Below are 23,046 nucleotides of genomic sequence, written 5' to 3' on the forward strand. Positions count from 1 at the left end.
AAAAATAGATTGTTTTGAACATATCAAAAGTGCGTTATGGGACTTTTATTTTGACAACTTACCTGAAGCCGACTGTATTTTGATTTGGCGGCGGCGGGGTGGTTTGACAGCTGTGTCGTTCCAGATGTGTGAAGGACAGAAAAAAATCAAAGTCAGTGGTAAGCAATCAATGCAGAATATAATACATTTTACATTTAAATATTAATGATGTTAATGAATGATGTCATTTTCCAAAGAAAGTGTACAAAGGGTCAGTGCAGCAGATGCAATGCTGAATAAGGCCATCGCAGACACATTTAAATTTAAAAGCAATGTACAGATATTGTCATGTTCGTACCAGCAGTGTTGCTTTGATATTAACAAGGAAAATGTTTATTATTTGTTAAGTTATTTTTGTTATCTGTCATTCTCGCTCCATATCATTGCTTGTACTTAAAGTAGTGTATATAGTGGACAGATACAGAGTTGGGCCTCCATGAAAGCAGACGAGTTAAGAAAATGGACTGAAATCAATCAACTACAGAGAATGTTGAGCACATTGGAGGAGATTGAGACACAGAGTCCATCAGATCACAGGATAATGTGTGCTGTCCTGCCAATACAGAAAGTGATGAACAGAAGAGTGGAGCCTTGCTGTGCATCATCTGTTTCACGTGAACAGTAAGTTTTTTTTTACTAGAACTGACAGTAATAGAGAATATATACTCAACAGTAATATACTCAAAAATATTGTGTTAACATTTTAGTATTATTATTATTTTAACACTTATTACTTGTACTTGCTTTTATTTTTTAGTATTTTTTTATTTTTACCCTAACTTAAGTAGACACAACAGTAGTTAATAGAGGTATACACTGTTTATGTAATACATAAATATTTATAAATATAATATAATTGTTTAAAATACTGTACATTCAGATTGGAACTGCAAAGTGCCTACGTGGGTAGCACTGTTGTCACATCAAGAAAGTTCCCAGTTTAAGCTTTCCTTTATGTGTGAGTTTGCATGTTCTCTCTGTGTCCACGTGGGTTTACTCCAGCTACTTCAGTTTCCTCCCACAGTCCAAAAAACAAACAGGTTAGGTGGAAATGCCAAACTACTACCCAACATGTGTATCGACTTGTGTGGATTAATCAGAGGTCTTTTTCAGGCAAAGGACCCCTTAAATAGAGAGGATAGCTGTGACCCCCCCCCCCGTATGTATCAAATTAAGAGGATTTACATACGTTATTAAAGAATTGTGTTACAAAAATATTAAAATAATAATGAATAACTGAATTGTTCTTTGTGGGAACGTCAAGCTCTTCGTTTTAATCGTTTTAATTTTTATCATTAGCATGTTACCGTAAAGAAATAGTTCACCTAAAAATGAAAATCCTGTCATCATTTACTCACTCTCATGTTATAATATAGCCATAGATGCTGGAATGGTGCTAAGAATTTATAAATAAGTATACTCAGATTGACAAAGATTGACTCTATTCATATTGACTTATCGTGGCCAGCAAAAATTTACTTTGACATTGATCAGATCGCCTAATGATGTCATTCACCTTAAGATGGCATAAATGTAGTATAACTGTCTGTTATTATAATTTATAGATTACAACTTTCTGTTGTGAAATAATAAAAGTAATCATTGCAAAAAATTAGAGCCAATTTTTACCAATGTATAAAAGACCAAAACTTCTTGTCTTTGTGTGATGTGGTATTTTCGCCACTAGGTGTCAGCGCAGCATAACAAATACACTTCAAAATACTTTTTATGTAACTGACTTAAAACAGTTATGATCAGTTTTGAAAAAAAAAAATGGATGACTAACTTGTAAGACCAGTCTTAACAGTTTATGCAACCGCCCATTGGTCACCTTGAAAAAAACGTTAGTAATTTTTTTTGGGCCCAGATGTTCTAGTGGGTGTGAAGATCCTAAGTGTGCATGTAGAATCATTCACCCTATGGGACACACTAGGAAGTGTAAAAATGTCAATCCAGGTAGTGGCAGCAATTTGCACCAAACTCAATATTTTTAAGTTTTTAATAAATTGAACAATAAATAATATAAAATGAACACATAAACACTCTGAAATGATAAAAGTTATTATCCACACTTCTGAAACTTTCAGAAGCAGTATTCTTTGCACCTGTAAAAAACCTCTTCCCTGAAAAAACGACACAATGTGCAACACATTCCGTTTTACTAGCAAAATATATGTCAAAATATGTCAAATCCATTTATTAACTTACAATTAAAGGTTTCTGCGACATCTAGTGAGGTTTGGGCAAAAGTCTTACAATTTACATCTAGAAAATGATGCATGATGGGATACGCTTAGCCTTGAAAACCTCTCCGTAGCGACCATGTCTCAAATGGCCCACTTGTCCACACTTTGATCACATCATGTAGTTTAGACCTTAGGGACCCTTGACGCGAGTTCACAAGGGCGCACCGGACTCATATTTTGGGACAGACTTGAGCGTCACGCCGGAAATAGGAAGATAAGTTGCCAATCAGTCGGAACTCCTCCCATTCGTCGTCTGATTGGTCTGATTGCTCTTTCGCAAGGATTTCTGGGTTGGTAAAGTGGGTGAAGGCTGCAGCAGTGCAGGCTTTGCCGAAGACTGCATCCAGGGTGCAAAGGGGGCACTGATGAGCAGACTTTGGAGGGTAAAAATGACAGATGGGACACCCTACGGCCTCGTAGACTAAGCGAGCACGTGCAATTTAAGGCCACAAGACCGAAAGTCCACATGAAGTGTGCCATCCATAGTATGGGTTTAGTGTGGGTTAAGGGCCCTGAACTTTGCCAGTTTTAAAACATGGGACAGTGTTGCGCACTTCCTGTAGCATGTACGTGCTCTCGAGTGGCAAAGACCGCAAGTGTGTATTTGGGTGCAGCCTGAATCTTAGTGTTTAAACTTTTATGTTGAAAAGCTTTATTGTATCTTGGCACAAGAGGGCGACAAATCAATTATTAGTTGATTAAATTCAAAGCCCTTAAAAATAAATAGAATTTTCTTAGAATGTGACCATAGTGCCTCATGGCTGGAAAACGAAATGTGTTTTTAGTGCAGAGATCAGGGATACGACGCTATAACGTGAAGTGTATTTTGGCATTCAGAAATGCTTTCTAGCAAGTTAGCATGATACATTATATATCCACTGCCCCTCCCACAACCATGTTATTGTTCTGAGTGATGCCTGTTAGTGTGTGACAGAGTCGGGTGATTATTATGACATATAAAAAAAAACTATTTGTTGTCTTTAGGGAGAGTATAGAGAAACTGCTAGAGGGATACAGGTGCATCTGGCCAGTATACTCTGAAGCAGCTGTAAACTATGCATAGGTCTTTAACAGGTTTAAAACCAGTTGACAGTCATGTTTTTATGGCAAATATTTATGGTTGTGTGTACGTTTCATCGTAATCACTTTGTGTTAAGACAAACAGCTATCCGTCAAAATGAAGGCATGGAAAGTTTTATAAACTGTATTAATATTAAATATATTGCAAATACTGTTTTTTTTCTAAATGTCTTTTTTTGTTTTTTGTATTTTAACATGAATAAAAACGACATACTGAAAAACTTCATTTATTTAATCAAAATAAATAAATAAGAAATATACAACACATACATGTAGTCAAATGCAAGTCTTACATCCCACAACCACCCATCACCATCAAAAATATGATTATCCACCCATCCTCAGTTTTTAATTTCACCAAATTAAGACTCATGGAAGCTCTAAGGATGATAATAAAAAAGGCAGCTTTTTGAAAAATATTGCATGATGAAACACTGGTCTCATCAGTTTTTTTTTAGATGCCTTCTTTTATGAGCGTTTATGTTTAGAGCAGCCACACTATGTGCCATACTAAATGAATCAGATTTTGTTAGTACAGTGTTGTTGGTAGAGTTAAGCTAGAAGTATAGTCCCGTTTCTATGCATACGCGTGGGTCCACGTACAATGCCCGTAATGCAAATTTCCTCATCAGAATAGTACGCACGCAATGTACCTGCACCGCTAACCCCACATCATTTATATGTTTAGGTTGCGCGTGCGCTTACAGGAGAATATAGTATGTAGCCCAGGAGATGCATTGCACTGTGTACATGTACGAGTCATATAAACAAGGCTGTGCGTTCAACCGTGCACGTATGTTTATGTAAAGGTAAAAAAACTGCTCAAATGCTCTAAATGAACACTGTTTCAACACTAGCATCTGCTTGTTTTGTACTTTTTAATGTGTTTGTACTGAAGGTCAACTTTCCGATCTCTCAGTCTTCCGAAGTCAATACGGAAGTGATTTAAACTGCAATTCATTGACTGGCCACTAGAGGCAGGCTCCAAAAGGGAGTCAATTCCCATAGACCTCCATGTTAAAATGCCCATCTTTAGAGCAGAAAAAATATGTTTACAGCCTGGTACAGAATTTTTTTTTTGGTCTGTATAGCTAATTTTGCCCTTCATGACAACTGTAAGAGGGTGAATTCTTTTGTAACTCATCCGTTTAAATTATATTAAGCTTTAAAGTTTGGCATAATTAAGGGCGTGGCCACTTGAGTGATGGTTGAACAGCCACTGCTGTCACTAGAGTCGAGCTAGACGGGCGTGGTTTCAGCAACCAACCACCTCAGCTTCACCCACGTCCCGCCCCTTTACACATTTTCGGATATACGCGAGTGATGCACAAGGACGCGGGGCCAAGATGCCGTCGGTAGACACCGCCTACTATTGGCTTTAAAAACGATCTTCAGGAACCTATGGGTGACGTCCACACTACAGTTTTAAAGTAATATTTAATTAAAATTCAGAACTGCCACATGTATGGAGTATAAGAGAGTATTACTATTGTCACGCTAAAAGCAAATGTTATATAATGTTATACTCAACTTTTCATCTCTACTATTTTTAAGGGAAAGTAAGGTCCACTTCTAAGTGCATCTGATGTGTTTTCCTGTAAATAAACATTTTATCAGACTCTTAATGGATTTTGCCAACACACCGGTATTTTTGAATGGCCTTAGGGCGCAATTAAGCGGATTTTAAGCAAAAATATTTAATGAACATATAATACGTTCCAAGAGTATTCGGGTAATATAATTATCAAATTTTTTGACGTAGATGGTAGCTCGTCATTTACTTATCATTTTGTCATTGTAATCACACATGTTTAACGTTAAGACACAATGCTATTGGTTCTTGCATGTCACGTCAATAATTATGATGCTACAAGTTTAGAAAAAATGAAAATTATTTTAAACAAAATTGTTTCTGTTCTTCATAGATGTAGTAGGATGTTCACTTAGAATATAATGTGACCTGATGCCCTAATTTTTTGTACAATTAATTTAAATCGTTTGTATTCATAGAATTTGTAGATAAGTGATGCCTTTTACCGTATTTTTCCGTCTATAATCCGTGTTTTTTACATAACTTGGCTGGTTCTGCGTCTTATAGTCAGGTGCGCCTTGTAAGTCAGTATGAATTTATTTTGACATTTATGAGGCAAGAAACATCATTACCATCTACAGCCGGGAGAGTCCACTATACTGTATGCTGCTTCTGTATTTATGTAATTCAATGGATTCAGTAATGTGGAATGACGAGTATGCGAACTTCACGCTAGTTGGCTTGTTCGGTTAATTTAACCTATTCAACCTTCCAGGTAAGTTGTGTATGCTATGGTTTATCGTTTAAATAGCTGATAATATTACTTTAACGTACAGACATCTATTCAGCCTGCTGTTCTGTCTGCTATTGTTTAGTTGAATAACTTGCCTTTCCAGATTAAATGTCTGTTCTTCGGCTTGGATTTTGTTAAATAATTTTCTAAATAAACGCGACGTATAGTCCACTGTGACTTATATATGTTATTTCGTCTTAATGACGCATTTTTGAATGATAAAGCTTATATTCCAGTGCGGTTTATAGTCCGGAAAGTACAGTAATAGTTTTCTATACTATAGCTTAATTCATATTAAATTAATTGAATGTTACTATGAAACTGTAATCCAGATAATTCTGCTAGCAATGCTTTGACAAACACAATCACAGATGACCGCAGGTCTGTTATTTTACTTTCTTAACCATACTTTTAAACTTTAGCATGTTGCTGAAGATAGTATAGTTGCTTAGATAATGTAGTACCGTGGCCGGTTGCATAAACATAGCTGTGAAGTTAAGACTGCTTCTTAAGAACGAGTCAGACTTTTTGGATTTAAATTAGACCAGTCTAGCTTTTTAGGTAAGATACTTAAAACAGTCTTAGAAGTTTATGCAACCAGCCACTGGTCACTTATTTGCTGAAGTGCTCATTCTTATTTAAGGATGTATGAAATTAATATGTATGAATATTTAATGACTAGACTGTGCATAGTGTCGTATGCAGTGTGGGTGCATGTGGATTGGTTTGTGAACAGTGCTTTTTCTTTACATCATGAGCTGCTGTGTATATCCCCCTACACACATTTTTTATATAAGCCTGTCTGCCAAGAAGACATTGGTGAAGGTGTTTATATTATAAAAGAGAATGAGTGCAAAAATAGCAATTACAGCATATAAAACATTCACAACTCTTTACCGACTGTATAACTGCTTAAGGTTTAGGCAGAAAATGCTAATAGTTTGGATGTGTGAGGGAGGTAAAGCCTTTGGTTGGGTCTGCACAGATTAACAGGAACCTGCTTAGAAGCACACATAAGTAACATCAGATTTTCATTAATGTGAGATCTTAGAGAAGAAAAGGTTTCGGTGGTTTGTACAAGTGATGTTTTACTCTTGATGATCCTTCCCTTCTTCCATTTTTTCAAAATCTGCACTCTTGCTTTGGAGATCCAAAGTATATCAATCCTCCTTTGCCATGACACATTTTGCCATGACTCTAGTACATTCACCTTTGTAGGACCATAAAGGTGATTGTGATAAACAATGACCTCATATCGCCGTAGCTACAACCTTCTCAAAGTTCAGGTCAGGGCTGTCCATGTCCATTTCTGTCCTGTTGTCCATCTCAGCCGTCAGCTCCTTCAAGATCTTCTCCAGGTCTTTGTTTTTTCTGTACATCTGCAGATAATTGTACTGCAGCTGCTTTTGGTATCTGATTACTTTATCCTTTTCTTTATTCCATGTTTGTCTCTCCTGCTGGAAGCTATTCATCATCTTATGTTTCTTTTGTTTCTCCTCTTTCAATTCCCCCCTGAGCCGTTCCACCTCCTTTTGTAGGGTATCCACGTCTGATGTCCCACCGTTCTGATTTAGCATTTTACCGGCTCCCGTTCCCTCCTGGGCCATCATTTTGCCTTGACCAAAGGCAAAGGCCTCCATCCTGGCTTGGCTTAACCTCAGTTGCAACTGTTGCTCCTCCACTTTGGCTCTCATGGTCATTAGCTGCTGTTGCTCCTCTTTGGCCACGGCAAGGTCCTGCTTCATTCCCTTGATGTCTGTTTCCAGCTTGTTCACCTTTTCACGGAGAAGGTCAGCTTCATTCTTCTTTCTTTGAAACTCGTTTCTGCATACCTTTAAAAAACAAGTTTTATATCAAGATTAATTTTACTTTATAACATGCTTGCTTGGAGGAATAGTTCACCCAAATATAAAATGTACTCATAATTAAGTCACTCTTCAGATATGTGTATGATAAAGTTAAATCTAAATGGAATAAAATCATTTTTTATGGCATACCTCAATCTCAGCACATCGTTGGCGAAGAGCTTCCTCGTGGTCCTTGTTTTTCTGCTCCAGTTCTTCCATTTTGTTTTTGAAGTCCCTGAGAGAAGCTTTAAGGCTGACGATCTCATTCAGTTTGTTGCCGACCTCGGCCTGGGAGTCTCTGAGCTGCTGCTTTAGCAGTGAAATCTCACCTGACTTCTGGCACACCTAAAAAATAACATGAAATCACATGTGTTTTTTGATTTCTTTAACCATGATCGTCCCATTCATTTATTCTGTTTTTCAACTGTGTATTTTGCCCATGCCGTTCCCCACCAGGGCTATCCACACCATATGTGGATGCATCAAACTATTTACATTACCAAATTACAGTCAAAAAGACGTACCTCCCACTGTGTCTCTTCTAGCGTGGGTGCTAGATGTTTTTTCTGGGTCTCATATGTACGGAGACGGCTTTCCGCCGTGACTCTGTCATGGTTAAGCTGGTCCACCTCTTCCTGTAGACGTTCCTTATCTTGCTGTAGCTGGATCACCTGCATCTGCAATAACTGCTGGGATCTCACAGCCCTTTGCGACACCTGCAGGTAACATAAACTAACATAAGGCTCGGCGTACATACAATGGCTAGATAAAGTGACTCAAAGGTGCAATGTGGAACTTTAGCAGCATTTAGCGGTGAATGGCCAAATTTTGAAATGCATCGAGACGCTACGGTAGCCACTGGTAAGATTTGGGGAACCCTGGCTTATGGTTACAGGTAATACATATGAGGAGCTCAGATGCAAAAGCACCTAAATGGCACCTCTATCAAAATTGAGATACGTATTATACGTTTATCAAATAATTTTACTTAATATCTGCTTAATCCCGGCCTCATTGCATTCAGAAATACCAGTTCCATTCATTAGGAGTCGCACATAGAGGGTTTTCATCTGAGCTCTTCACATGTTTCCATTAGTAAATAGTAGCTTACTTGACGGAGCTTCATGGAACAGCGTTGCTTCAGCCCCTCCATCTCCTCTGCGCAGTAGCGTTGCTTCTCCTCAAACAGCTGACATGTGTCTGACTCTTTCTCCTCAAGGCTTGTCTGTAAGTCCGCCAACTCGCTTTCACGATCCAGAAGTTTCCGCTCCAGCTGCTGTATCAGTGATTCATCCGTGGAAATTGGTGATCGGATGCATCCGCCCGAAGTTGTCGGTTCCGGAACCGTAAATCTGTGTTCCATAAGCCCCTCTTGGCTTCCAGAGAAATTGAGCCTGGGTTCGACGGATGAGAGTGTCAACTCTGCAGTGGTTATTTCCCTGTTCAGACCCATTCCAGCAACAGCGTTTTCACTTAGGACTCCAATGGATCTCGTATTAGCCCTAGTGGATTCAGTACTTTTGTTTGTGTCACTGTTCCCATTGAGCCAACAGTTTCCACTGATCATATTAGTTCCACTACACATCCAACCGGTGTTTCCATTCACACCTGGTACACAACTCTGTGAGTTCTGAACAGTGTCCACCTCGTTGACCAGGCCTCCATGGCGCACCGTGTGGCCCGTTGAAGTGCTTAGGTTATCCATCTGACTGCTGCCGCTGGTGCTGTGGGTAGGAAGACTCGACATCGAGTTCCTTCCAGAGTCCGAGTAAGTTCCAAAATTTGTCTCTTGCTTTGGGTCTTGAAGATCTTTGAGTCTGTCTGTGGGACTGATTCTCCTGCCCAGTATAGTACTTAGGCTGTTATGGGTCTCTACAGAGGAACTGCTGTTGCGAGGAAGGACTGGTATGAAGGCGGTGGGACGAATCAAATCCTTCTCGATGCTCTGTATGAGATGAGAGAAAGAAAGAAGAATGTTTTTGGGATTTGAAGCTCATCATAATCATATATGATCAATCTGGTATGAAGCTTATGTTTATGACATTGTCCATCTTAAAATCTATTGATTAAACCTTTAAAAGTAAATACATGTTGATCGCTCCACATACAAACTTCAATACGAAGTTTGTATGTGGAGTAATTTCTGCTGCCATGTACCAGCACTTTTATACCCTCTTGGTTTAGCATTTAGTATCTGGGTCTCCTTTTCTATAAGGATCCTTTTCAAATGAGGCTGTTGAGGGGGGAGTGGCTTGTATGCAAGTGTCACGCTGCCACTGGACCGATTCTCTAGAGAGATTAAAGCATTCTTACCTCGCCAATCTGGAGGTTTAATTAAATGGAGCAGACACTGCTAAGCTCTTAGTGAAAGTGTCAAGGGCTGCCAGGGATTACTTTAAAATCTACTATACTTGACTGCTGTCTGAATTTCGATGATAATGGTGCATCTTTTGTGTTTAATCTGAAAAATGTTTTGTGTTTAATGATATAAATTGCTTTATATGGTGCATACCACAACGCAGGGCTACCGTAGATGCTGAAAAGATCTTAAAGGAGTAGTTCACACAAATTTTTAAAAATCCCAAATTTTCACACAAATATGAAAAATCCCAAATATGAAAATTTCTCATTATTTACTCACACGCCATTTCAAATATATATGACTTTTTTTCTTCAGTTGAACACAAACAAATTGTATTTTATTTAAAAGTTGTCATATTATCTTTGTGGGAGCCAACATGGTGCTGCTTGCGGCTTAGTGATGTATTAATTTGAAGCTCATTGGTTCTTGGATGTGTAGAGATGAAACACACCCTCTGAAACACCTAGACAACTAGTCACGAGACATGCTAGAACCAATGAGATTTAAAGTTATCGACATGCCGCCATACTTGATTTACTGTGTTGATCTGTATGTTTTCATTTATAGCAAACAATACTTTGCATAAATTATCTCAAAATATTGTTTTCGCTCACAAATTGTTTCGCTTCATAAGACATACATCCATCATTAACTTAAGCCAAATGACTCCAGTGCGTTAGTACACCGATGAGCAATAACATTATGACCACCTGCCTAATATTGTGTAGGTCCCACTTTTGCCACCAAAACAGCCCTGACCCGTCGAGGCATGGACTTCACTAGACCGGTCTATCAGAACCACCATTCACTTTTTCAGTAATTTCACTTTTTCAGTAGTTCGTCTGTAGGGCCAGGCTTCGCTCCCCACCTGCATCAAAGAGCCTTGGCCATCCAAGACCCTGTTTACTGCTTTTCCTTCCTTGGACCGCTTTATAATGACCACAGCAAACTGTGAACACCCCATAAGAGCTGTGGTTTTGGAGATGCTCTGACCCAGTCGTCTACCAATCACAGTTTGGGCTTTGTCAGAGTCACTCAGATCCTTATGCTTGACGATTTTTCCTGCTTTTAATACATCTACTACACTTGTCCTCGAAGAGCCATGGGCGGCCAAGGCTCATTGATGAATGTGGGGAGCGAAGGTTGGCCCGTGTGGTCCGATCTAACAGATGAGCTACTGTAGCTGAAATTGCTGAAAAAGCTGAAAAATGCTGGTCTAGTAGAGTCCATGCCTCAACAGGTCAGGCCTGTTTTGGTGGCTAAGGGAGGCCTACACAATATTAGGCAGGTGGTCATAATTTTATGGCTGATCGGTGTGTACCTGTATGTCATTTTTAAAGCTCCGCCATGTTGTGCCTCATATAAGAAGAGAACATTATGCCATTTTAAAATAAAGTTATTTGTGTTCAAATGAATAAAGGATGTCATGCACTTCTGGGTGATCTAATCTTTAAACCTTGATTTTTATTTTACTTTGGATACATTCTCAGAAAAAAGGTACAAGAAGGTATAAAAGTACCTAAAAGGTGCACATTGGTATCTCTAAGTTACATGTGTACCAAAATGGTAAATATTAGGACCTTTTCAATAGGTTCTTTTTAAGGTACTTTTTCCCGAAAGTATAGGAAAGAAATTCATTCTTTAAATGTTCTGCCTGTCTCTGATACCATTACCTTTTCTAGTTTCCCAGACACTGGAACTAATTCTGGTGGCCCTCCGTTCCTGTCCACCTCAGCTGATGTTTCTTGACTCTCCTCAGCCGTGTTTATGTTACGGACACCAGCTCGGGGTTTGTTGCTGACCTTGATGTAAAAGAAGTCGTCGTTTTTGCCTGAACGATAGTTGGCTTTTGAGTTGTTGTTGGTGCCGCTATGGTCCTGAGAGAAGCCATACTTCAGAAGGCCATCCAAGCTACGGCCCGCTTTCTTAGAATGAAGCCCTTTTCTGAGTTTGTGTTCAGAGGCTTTGCAGTGTTTGCCGTGAAGGCTATGGCCTGATATCAGACTGCTGACACTACCCATCTTGGGACATCTGGAGAAAGCAGGTGGCGGTCGTGGTGGCGGCAGGTGTCTTATTACAGATTTTTAATGACGGAGGAAGCTCTGATGGACTCATAGCCTTGTGTGGAAGTCCCTCCTATTCCCATTTGGGAAACCTGGTGAAACATGGATTTTAAAGAGTGGAGTGAGAGGTCTCCTATTGGCATCAGAAGAATAGTAAACTGACAAGGTCTGTGTGGAATTTGGCTTGATGTTTACTTTACCTAACGTTCAGAAGGTTAGCAAACATTACTACAAAAGTAGGAACTTGATAACTGTCTTGTTGGCTCTTGGCCCAGGTGGGAGATACAAGGTGAAGACTCTATTGAGCGCCGGCTTTACACATGTACCAAGAACGCCCTCCTCTTTGTCAAACAATGAAAATTCATTTACAAACGTTAATGAAATGTGGCTAGGTCAAATGTCTATTCATAGTACTGGGTCAGTAGGTCGCCTGCCAGTTTGCAAAACCTGCAAATTGCTTTTTTCTCACCAGGATATCTTAATAATAGCTTTATTTCTGATAAAAACACTACATTGGATAGCTCATACTGTATTTGATTCCCTACACTGAACATAATACTTTACGAAGAGGAAAGCTGTCAGTCAACGGACGGCAGTTCAAAAGAGCCAAAGGTCTTTTATGATTCATACGTGCCTAAAGCATATACACATCCATAATCAACACATCATGCCTCCCATCTGTCTGTTTGAACGGATAAAGCAGATAGCAAAGGGGTCTCACGAACAAAAGACCTGCCGTGATGGTCACACGTGGCTTTGTGCAACTGGCCTAATTATAATGGGTTATTATAAAGGCTTATTAACTAGAAAGAACATGGCAAATATACCAGCTGTTTAATTATTAATATCACATAATGAACTCATAAAAAGTTATATTAAATAAAACATTAGTAACCTCTGGGTGTTTAAATATGAACTCATTTAATGCAACTCTTTGTACTCATGCAACTCTTGGCAGTAGGATGATATTTCCAAAATTGTTGGTGTTTTATTCTGCATATTTATATTTTTTTGCACTACTATTTTTCCAAACACATTATGGCTGTAGTAGACAGTCCTGTGGCAACCCCATCCAATGAAAAGCCAGTCTTTGTTTAACTGAGTCACTCATATTTTCTCATCAAGGCGTGCCAACCAATGATGTAATGCTTACACATTTGTTTTTTTTATACAAGGCTTTAAATGAATGTCTGTGCTTTCCATTATAATAAATGTGCACGTTCTGTCACGCGTAATATACGCAGCTGTCGTTCATTACATATTCAATGAAGCGCAATTTAACAAAACTCCCATTAATCATTAGAACACAGAGGGTGTATTTGACTTGGCTTTGCATTTTTCATTATTCATGCTAAACGATATACGATGTATGCAATTCATATTATTGTGCATCGGTTATTCATATACTTTTCCATTGCACTGAGCTTTTGACACATGCACAGACATCACTTCCAACCATGTGCAGCAGGTAAACAATCCCACTTCTTGGACACCACGTCTGGCTGCAAAAACCCCAAATCACTTCTTTTCACTCAAGATTTTCTAATAAAAATATTTAATAGAGGATCGAATGAGACTTACGCTTTAAGCAAATAAATCCACAGACACAGCGTCCTGAACGATATCCCTTTCGCATGCTCTCCACAGCGATGCACGTGCGAGTCAGTATGTGTTTGTCCTTGAGTAACCCAAGCACTGAATACTACAGACTGCTGTTAGACAGAGACTACCATGCAAAGGGGGCGGGTCTTATTGCCATTCAGGTCCCTAGAGTTTTTCTCCATGTCTTTTTTTGGAATAACTGACATGTAAATGTTGCTTGGAGACGGGACCCCGCGGTCCCGTGGGACAAGGAGGGGGCAGAGACCATTACACCTCTTTACATAAGACGTGTGCCACTAAAGAGATTAACTCGCTGCTGTTCACAATGGGCTGCGTAGACCCCTCCATTACACACACACTTTCTCTTCCCCCTCTCTCTTATACACACACACACATACCTTATATATAATGATAATGCAATACACAGATCACATAAACAAAAGTTAAAATTCTCATATCTCTGTTAAATCTTAATACACATTTATTTTTTATATGTCTTAGTAGGGACATGCCATTCACTTATACTGAGCTCATAATATCTCCAATCCCCTAACACTGACTCTCACTTTTAGTACATTTAATAAACCAATCTTTTTATAGGGGCCGTTAGCTCGTCCCCAAAATGTGATTTCGGGTTTTACTATCGCTTTGGGGACGTTTGATGCCCACAACATACACACACAAATACACACTCTTCTCCTATAGCTGACTCCGCCGTCCCCAAACCAAATTGCCCTGCACCCACTCTGAACAAACACCCCTCCAGGAGAAGACAGAAGAGTTTGACACGCTCGCTCCGCCCGTGTCTTTGTCCACTGAAGTGTGCTTGCTTTGTGCGAGGTTCACTGAGCTCCGGCTTTTATTTAAGCTGAGTGCTGCGTTTACACCATAAAATAAATGACTTGCTAACAACCTCTCAAAAGAAGTGCACGTTAACATAATGCGCAGAAAGTTTCTTTTTGTTTTACAGCTGTTTTTTATGTTCACAAAATCAATGTTAAAATGCACAGGCAATTCAATTCGCCTCCTAAATAGCAGTTGAATACATGGATAATATGGCTGTTCTAATATTTTAATTTTGGTCTAGAGAAACACAAGTACCTCTTCAGCTTAAACTGACGATTACTTCAAGAACACTTTAATACTTTTAATATAGATTTAAGTATAGATTTTATTTACAATGTTTTATATGTTTCTGCTTGGCCTGCTAAATATTATTTTTGTAACTTTTAAATGTTTTTTATGTTTTTTTTTAAATTCTCAACTACAGGGTTCCCACGGGTCCTTGAAATTCTTGGAAGTTTGTGAATCTTGGAAAAAAAATTCATTCAAGGCCCTGGACATTTTTTGAAAATATACATACATTGAAAGTGCTTGAATCTATTTAATGCAATAAGTTTTTTGGAAAAAAATCCATATTTTTCCCAGTGTAGTGTAGGATATTATCATAACATTTCTAGAATTTTTAAGCACACGTGCTAAACTGTTCGCTTTAAATGCTTATATCTTCTGTATGCGAATGTTGATTCATACCAAAATGCTTTTTTGCATAGTTGTGTTTGACACACAAAACGTCTTGGGTTACGTATATAACTGTTGTTCCCTGAGAAGGGAAGGAGACGCTGCGTCTCTCTTGCCATACTTCCTGCGTCCCTGTAACGCTGTTTTTGGCAATATTTCAGATAGCGATACTTCCTGACTCCCGCGTCACCCTGTCTTTGTTGTTAAGCTTTACCATTGGTTGAATTTGATATACACATTTAGACGCACTTGGAGGCGTCCCCAAAGTGTCACCGCAGTGACGCAGCGTGAGTTCCCTCGAAAGGGAACTGTAACAATGTATCTTAAAAGGTAACACGATGTAACCTTGCTCTCACTTGAAATGTGTCCCCACATTTAGTCCTTGAATTTGAGGGTATTGGACTAAGTTAACTAAGGTGTGGGAACCCTGCAACTACTGTCTGCATTTTGTTTCTAAAAACCACTTTTTTGTCTATTTTTAGCTAATTTTAAGCAGAAATTGGCATACGGCAAGCATTGACCCCAATAAAATAAACTAAAAGTCTAACAAAATTTTCTATTTTTACACTTTTAAGCACCTTTATTTTTTAAAGTGTAGTTTACCATCTCTGTATAAAAATCTACATGTTGGAGTAAACTCAAAATGCCATAAAAACCATTACGCAGCTATTGTTTTTTTATCCAGCTCACTGCATCTGTGTACCGCACGATCAACCAAAGCGCAAATTCAGCACCATCGGGACCCGAACAAAGAGAGTAGACTTTCAAATAATCAATCTGGCTGTGAAACCCTATCGCAGCCCTGAGGATGCACCCCTTTGTCCAAAATACCAAGGTTGAAGTTGCAGTGATTTTGGAGCAAATCAGATTTGAACATCCTGAATGGGTTATATTTGTAATTTGACTGAATAGGTAAGCCGTAGCTTAGTTCATCATGCCATATCTCCTCCAAGTAATAATTTCATCGCATCCCAACAAAGTACTTTTGATTTAGCAGGATGACAGCAGGCGGCACGGTATTGATTCTTTATATTCTCATTGTAAGTGCTTAGTGGATGGATCAATGTAATCAATATGCAAAAACAAGCAGTAGCCCAGCACAATGGAGTGGGACATTTGCAAGTGTGCGAGGAATCAAAGGTCGCCCAGTCTACGGCTGTGTCCCCTTGGGACAGAGGACATAGACAGCATTGAATATCTGTCCTTAAATTATGAATGTGGATTTAAGTGGTGTAGGAATTCCCAGAGGAGATCCTGTTTAATATTGTTCCTTTCCATGAAACTGATGGGACGTCAGTTTAATAATGAGATATGCTGTGCATAAAATCAGGCAGTTCTGTGCAGGACACTTTTTTTGATTTATGTCACCTTTAGTTGGATAGAGATCAGAGTTAAGATCAGACCAAGCTCAGGCCATGTGGCAGACGACTGTTTTGAACTATTAGGAACGTTTTTGAGCGATAGGGTAATATGAGATCTGTTTCAAAACTGTAAGCTGCATACTTTTAACAAAGGAAGCATTCTAGCAGTCATTATACCTCATAAGTGACAGACTTGGAACACTCTACATAGTCTGGTTATATTTTCACAGAATGTTCTTTATATGAAAAAGGACATATTTATGAAATATAGTTTTTTAAAATTGTTTTAATTGTTTGGTCATTGTGGCAGTGCATTCTGGGATTGCATCATCTGTAAACGATATACACAATGCTACCTCATCTTGTCAAAATCTCCAAGAGTAGCAGAATTAAAATGAGTAACTTTTGAGAAAGCTTTTGCATTGCTTATAGGTTTCAAAACAGATTTTTTTTTATATTAAAGGTGCAGTGTGTAATTTTTAGAAGGATCTTTTGACAGAAATGCAAAATAATATACAAAACTACATTATCATGGGTGTATAAAGACCTTTTTATAATGAATCGTTATGTTTTTATTACCTTGGAATGAGATGTTTTTATCTACATGCACGAGGGTCCCCTTACGTGGAAGTCGCCATTTTGTGCCACCATGTTTCTACAGAAGCCCTTAACGGACAAACATAACATGTTTTTCCGGTAGTGGGTACTGTAGCTTCTCTATGCGTTTCGAAAGCTAGGGGTGAGAAGTGGGCTGAGCCGTTGGTTGCAATTTGCAACCTCACCACTAGATGCCGCAAAAATGTACACACTGCATCTTTAAGTGGGGCTGAGGTTTTATTTTATTATCACACATTTCCGTGTTTTTTCGTGACCGTATAACGAATTTCTGTTTTCGTGTGATTATCACGTATTGGAAAATACGAAAAAGTAGGAAAAAGCAGTTGAGTAACCAATACGTGATAATCACATGAAAACAGGAATTCGTTATACGGATACGGATATTTGTGATAATATCAGGAAAAAAATTCAAAATTACCGTGACTATCATGAAACCTTGTGACACTGGGTAGTGGATTAAAGCAACACTATGTAGTTTTTTTACCTTTAAATAATGTCTCTAAAATTATTTCAGTGATAGAACAACTTTTTACTGGACAAATTGTACTGTTGCTGCAACCTGAGCAGCCTCCTAGCTGCTACAAGCACACTCTGAAAGTGGCGGTGGAGGGTAGATCACACAGCCCCGCCCGTAACCCTGCCTGCAGAAGAGTGTCTGATACCAGGCACTCTTGCGCTTTTCAACCACATGGGGGAGCTGTAAGTCATTTGTACATGGAAACTACATAGTGTTGCTTTAAGGATATTATACCTTTAGTGTTAGTAGTAGTATTTTGTAGAAGACACACTAATGTAAAGTTATGCACCAAATTTCAGGATTTTATTAAAGGAAATAAAAGAAATGACTTAGTATTATTTCTTACATCTATTTTAAACAAAACGGTAAACTAAAAATAAAAAATGACAACAGCTGGGTATTATACGATTATACAATCTATATTGTTCATTACATCCCTTGAGGACCGAAACTGTGGAATCGCCCAACAGCTTATTGAAACAGACTCCTTTGTTAAAAGCTCCTACAAAACCTGATACTATTTTAAAGCAAAATCAGATAAATTAAACGAATCCAACTTTTTATTTTCATCTCTCAGCTTTTTCCCATAATAGAATAATTCATCAACTTTATTGTTTATGAACTACTTTTAATGTTTGTATAATAACTAACCCTCTGCCCTCACATCTTTTGAGCTTAATTTTAAGATTCTGTCCTTTGTAAACCCCCCCCCACTTGATGCACTTCAGATGGAGTCACCATTGTGATCGGGTATAGCAGTAGGGCACGTGATTTACAGTTGGATGGGGAATAGATAATGCAGACTTCAGAGGCCAGGGTTTGGCGCTTAATGCCCTTGACTGCTGTTTCATTGTTCATAGAGACAGATGAGAACGATATGACCTAATCATACAGTCAATGAGCTGAGCTCCGTGGGGGCCGTGACAGAGGGGCCACGTGCGTATATGGGAGGGGCCCGCAGCTAATAGACGCTTGGATGTTATCGAGGTAGAAAGTCGAGCTGCTTTAATTGACCATGAAAGACCTTTGTTATAGACAGTGGGTGTCTTTTCAGTTTCTGTATGGGTTCTACTTACTTGTCACCCTATGAGGGACATAGACGCTCTACGTGAAGTGTGGCTAAGCAGACGCTGTCCGACGCATGGCCAATCCATTACTGCATGCGTGCACTGAGACCCAGTTAGGACTGTTGTACTGTAAGAGATTTACTGCTGTCTAAACAAAGCATACAGTATACTGAACTTCACCACACCTGGAAGTGCCAGATGGCACCCGCACACTTGCATCTGCACTATTTATTTCGGCATTGAAATCTGCTATGATGCTGTATGATGTTTCTTTAAAAATAATTTGAAAAACTGCAGAATGTACACTTTTTTGCTGATATCACAGTTAAATAATCTGCAGACTTGTATAACTATTTTAAAAGAATATGTTATATATGCTCAGATGCAAAAAAAGTGCATTTGACATGTTTTCTTGTAAATGAGCATTTTTTTTCAGACTCTTATGTTTAGGTTCAGAAATGAACTTTAATGACAATGAAAAGGATATTAGTCAGTAGGGGAGAGCAGGGGCAAAAGTACAATATAAAAACAGAATTTGAAAAGATAATGTTTTAGACAGATTATTTTGCTGTCACAAGTGTGGTCTATCAATACCAGGTGGACATTTGAACAAATGTAAAATGAATTCAGTATAATTTCACTTTAAACATAAGTAGTGAATTGTTACTTTTGACCCTGTCAGCAGGGACGAAACGAAAGTAACACACAGGTGAGTCAAAAGTAACACAACAAAACAAGAACGATTTTGTGTTAAACTTGTTTTTAGTAAATATATTTTGTAATTTATCTTTGTAAAAATAATGAAATTACATTTCAGTTTTATCAAATGTTTCAAAAGCAACCAACAGTACAAACTTAAAATGTTGAGAATAAATTTTGAACACTATGAAAATGAAATTAAATCAAATTAGAATAATATACATTTTTAACATATACAACAGTATTAGCAGTGGGACAAAAGTAGCAAGTGTTACTTTCGTCACGACAGGATCTCCTCACATTTAAACCCAATTACTTTTATTTTGAAAAACTGAAGTCAAACTTCAAGATGTGTTAGAGCAGTGGTTTTCAAACTGGGGGCCGCGAGATGGTGCCAGGGGGGCCCCAGTTTTATGACATTTTATGAAATACATTAATTTATCATGAATTCTGTGTAATTAAATCTAAAAAAATAAGGCTACTAATCAAAAGCACTACTTTTTTGTATAATTTAATGTTTTTTTTTATTAAAATCTTGAGTTTTAGAACAGTTTTTTGTCATGAATTTTCTTTGGGGGACCGCAAAGGAATGTACCTTACACAAGGGGGGCCACACGCTGAAAAAGTTTGGGAACCACTGTGTTAGAGCACGAAATAACCTGTAGATTGATCAGTATTGTAACACATGAAACCAGAAACACAATGCGTTATAAGAAAAAAATGGCCGCTTTAGGAGTTTACTTATCATCGTTGAAAACAGCTTTCTGGATCTACACTCGGAAAACGGTGAGTAAATAACGCAATATTTGTCAGGTCTGTCAAGGGTTTGTGTGCTAAAGATGCTGTCATAGTTTAGAATGCAAATGTTATCAGGGCTCTGAAAAAAAAAATGTCTTTGTTAGTTTTGTCCCGCATTAATTTCGCCCAGGTTCTCTCCTAATTCAAATGCTCTTTCGCTGCAAAACCCTCTAAGTTCATGCAAAAATCTCTACCTCTAAAATGTTTCCAGTCACTCTTTACTGTCCTTTCTGAATAAAGGTAAAAGGCTCAAAAATTTTGTCAATATCCTAATATAGTTGGTAAACCTCCTTTAACCAGGAAAAAAAGGACTTTATCATTATTTTTTACAGAGGTGTCTCTTTTAAATCTTCATTTTATGTTTGATGCAGCATACTGTAGTAATATAGTAAAAAGTTGCTGATGAAAAGTCGCTAATGTGTTTGTTTGGCTGTTTTGCCACCCAACTCATTTCACAAAGTAAACACAACAAACTGATAGTGACATTAGGGCTGTCACGATTATGAAATTTGGCTGACGGTTAATTGTTTAATGAATTGTGACGATTATGACGATTAATTGCCTGTTTATTGCTTTGACATTTAATTCTCATACATTTTTTGTTTATGAAATAATTTTCACAGATCATTGTGATTATTTAAATTAAATCTTTTGCAAGGTTTATCTGGCAGTACACATAACACATTTTTAAAAGTAATCTGATACTGTCTCGTTTATACAGGCGCTGCAGCTCCCCCTTGTGTTTTTTAGAGAGATGTGCAATCATTGCGGTGATCTGAAATCATCGCGATGAGGTCAAAGAATTGCGATGAGATTATTATTTAATCATTGTAACAGCCCTAACTGACATGCCAGAAAAAAGTTTCAAAACCACAAAATTTTTGTTTACCATAAGATCTTTACTTCACTAACTAGACAACTCCAAGTAGTCTGTATTAGTGTGTGCGATAATCACCTAAACTGATTATAACCTAATCAACCAGAATGAATTTAACACAAATTTATGTGACTATCTATGTATGCACTTTGACAGCTTGGCTGTATAGGTTAAGAGGGTTGCGGCCAGTCTTTCTATTTTTTCAAACTAAAGTACATGTGAGTGTCTCTTAACCTCCTCTTATAAGCGTTTATCAGTATGGGGGTAAGTTTTTGTTGTGGTCTCAAACCATTTCCATCTGATATATTTCACTTTTAAACTCTTTCATCTCAAGATGCTGCCCCTGTAAGCTGCTCAGAGCAATTATTTGTGAGATTTTTTGGCTTAATTTGCCTCCTGACTCTTTCTGAACCGAAAATCTCACAATTTTTGTCTGTGTGTTTGTGTGTGTGTACACGCGACTGTTTGTGTCATCAGGCAGTGGAGGTATAATGAAGTCTTATAAATCCATTCATCATCTAGTCAGGGGGTCTTAATTGGTGGTATATTGTGTGCAGCTGCTTTGGGTCTGCAGGGGGAAGTCTTGTTAGCCGTTTCTATCTTTCCTTGTCGGCCAGCAGATGTGATCTTATCATTCCTAAATCAAGGAAAACTGAACGTAATGACCATCTGGATCTAAGCCTGTCACTATATCCTAAAGGAGGGTATCCCCCTGTTCATTTTCTCCCATTAGCCAGCAAATTGTGTGTAATCAGTAACTGGTTTTAAAGACAACAGGACTGTTTGCCATAGCTCTCTATTAATGATCCCATGATGCACCAGTTAAAGGGATAGTTTACCCAAAAATGAAAATTGACTTACCTTCATGTTGTTCCAGACCTTTATGAATTTATTTTTTCTATTGAACGCAAATGAAAACATTTATGAATGATGGTAAGCAGCTGCTGTAACCATTGACTTCCATAGTAGGAAAAAACTAATACTATGGAAGTATTCTGATAATAAATGATAATAAAGATATTTTGATAAAATGGTAAGCACAGAGTTGACGGTTCCCATTGAATTCCATGGGATTTGTTTTTCCTACTATGGAAGTCAATGGATTCCACCAGCTGTGTGCTTACCATAATTTCTCAAAATATCTTTTTGTGTTCATTAGAAAAAAAATAATCTCATACAGGTCTAAAACAACATAAGGGTGGGGAATTATGACAGATTTTCATTTTTGGGTGAACTATCCCTGACTGCAGTTACGTCTCATTTCGAAGGCTGCGTCCTCCAGAGTTCGTGTTTGTGCTTTGCATACACCATCAACATCGTCTCATTTAAAAAGTATTATAAAATTAACATTTATTCATCATAATCACCGTTATTTCTTACTTTAAAATGTGAAGGTTTCTTTTCAGAAATTAGACAACCTCAATGATGTATGCATCTGACAGATGCAACCTCCGCAGGACACATTTTGGGATCTTCTATAAAGTTGGTTTCAGTCATTAATGGCTGGCGGTGGGAGGGCGGGGTTGATGTACTAACCTTAAAACTTAAAGGCGGAGTCCACGATGTTTGAAAGCAAATGTTGATATTTGAAATCACCTAAACAAACACGCCCCTACCCCAATAGAATCTGGACCTTCTGTTGATAGACCCGCTCCACACATACGCAAGGATGTCGGTTAGTAGACACGCTCCTTACTGCTGATTGGCTATAAGTGTGTTTTGGTAGTCGGCCCGTCTCCTTTTCCAAAGCGTTTTTCAAACATCGTGGACTCCGCCTTTAAAAGTTACATTTACGGTAAAGAAAGTCCATTGGGAATGAATACTTTTATTCTAAAATGCATGATGCATTCAACTTACAGCTATAAATCACCATGGAAACAATAAATGACTACATTCATGCCATTACTGATGGTTTTAAATTCTGGGCATTACTTTCTTCACTTTACACCCTGGAAGTGCACTTATCTCACACCGGATGGGCAGAATTAAGATCTGAGTTCCTAAGTAGTTAAAGTGCACAGGTAT

The 23,046-nt window shown here is 38.2% G+C and overlaps 1 protein-coding gene and 1 long non-coding RNA gene across 5 annotated transcripts in view; one reads left to right on the forward strand and one right to left on the reverse strand.

Annotated features, from left to right (window-relative positions):
- Window positions 1–89: 89 nt before the first annotated feature.
- LOC141363840 (uncharacterized) overlaps window positions 90–23,046 on the forward strand; it is a 169,725-nt gene continuing 146,768 nt past the window's right edge. For both annotated transcript variants that reach the window (XR_012369428.1, XR_012369427.1), the window contains exons 1-2: window positions 90–158; window positions 451–660. This is a non-coding gene — a long non-coding RNA (uncharacterized lncRNA). The remainder of the gene's footprint in view (window positions 159–450; window positions 661–23,046) is intronic.
- The window catches only part of lzts1 (leucine zipper, putative tumor suppressor 1), a 28,556-nt gene continuing 9,086 nt past the window's right edge, over window positions 3,577–23,046 (reverse strand). The window contains exons 1-6 of one of the 3 annotated variants that reach the window (XM_055168884.2): window positions 13,543–13,690; window positions 11,572–12,053; window positions 8,648–9,481; window positions 8,061–8,252; window positions 7,687–7,881; window positions 3,577–7,521 (exon numbers count right to left, since the gene is read on the reverse strand). In XM_055168884.2, coding sequence (XP_055024859.2) covers window positions 6,940–7,521; window positions 7,687–7,881; window positions 8,061–8,252; window positions 8,648–9,481; window positions 11,572–11,919 — 2,151 coding nt within the window. In that variant the 5' untranslated portion in view covers window positions 11,920–12,053; window positions 13,543–13,690 and the 3' untranslated portion in view covers window positions 3,577–6,939. Of the gene's footprint in view, window positions 7,522–7,686; window positions 7,882–8,060; window positions 8,253–8,647; window positions 9,482–11,571; window positions 12,054–13,542; window positions 13,691–23,046 lie in introns of those variants that run through there. The other 2 variants (XM_055168883.2, XM_055168885.2) reach the window with 2 other exon arrangements.

This window comes from Misgurnus anguillicaudatus, chromosome 5 (genome assembly GCF_027580225.2).
Source record: "Misgurnus anguillicaudatus chromosome 5, ASM2758022v2, whole genome shotgun sequence".
Lineage (NCBI taxonomy): Eukaryota > Metazoa > Chordata > Actinopteri > Cypriniformes > Cobitidae > Misgurnus > Misgurnus anguillicaudatus.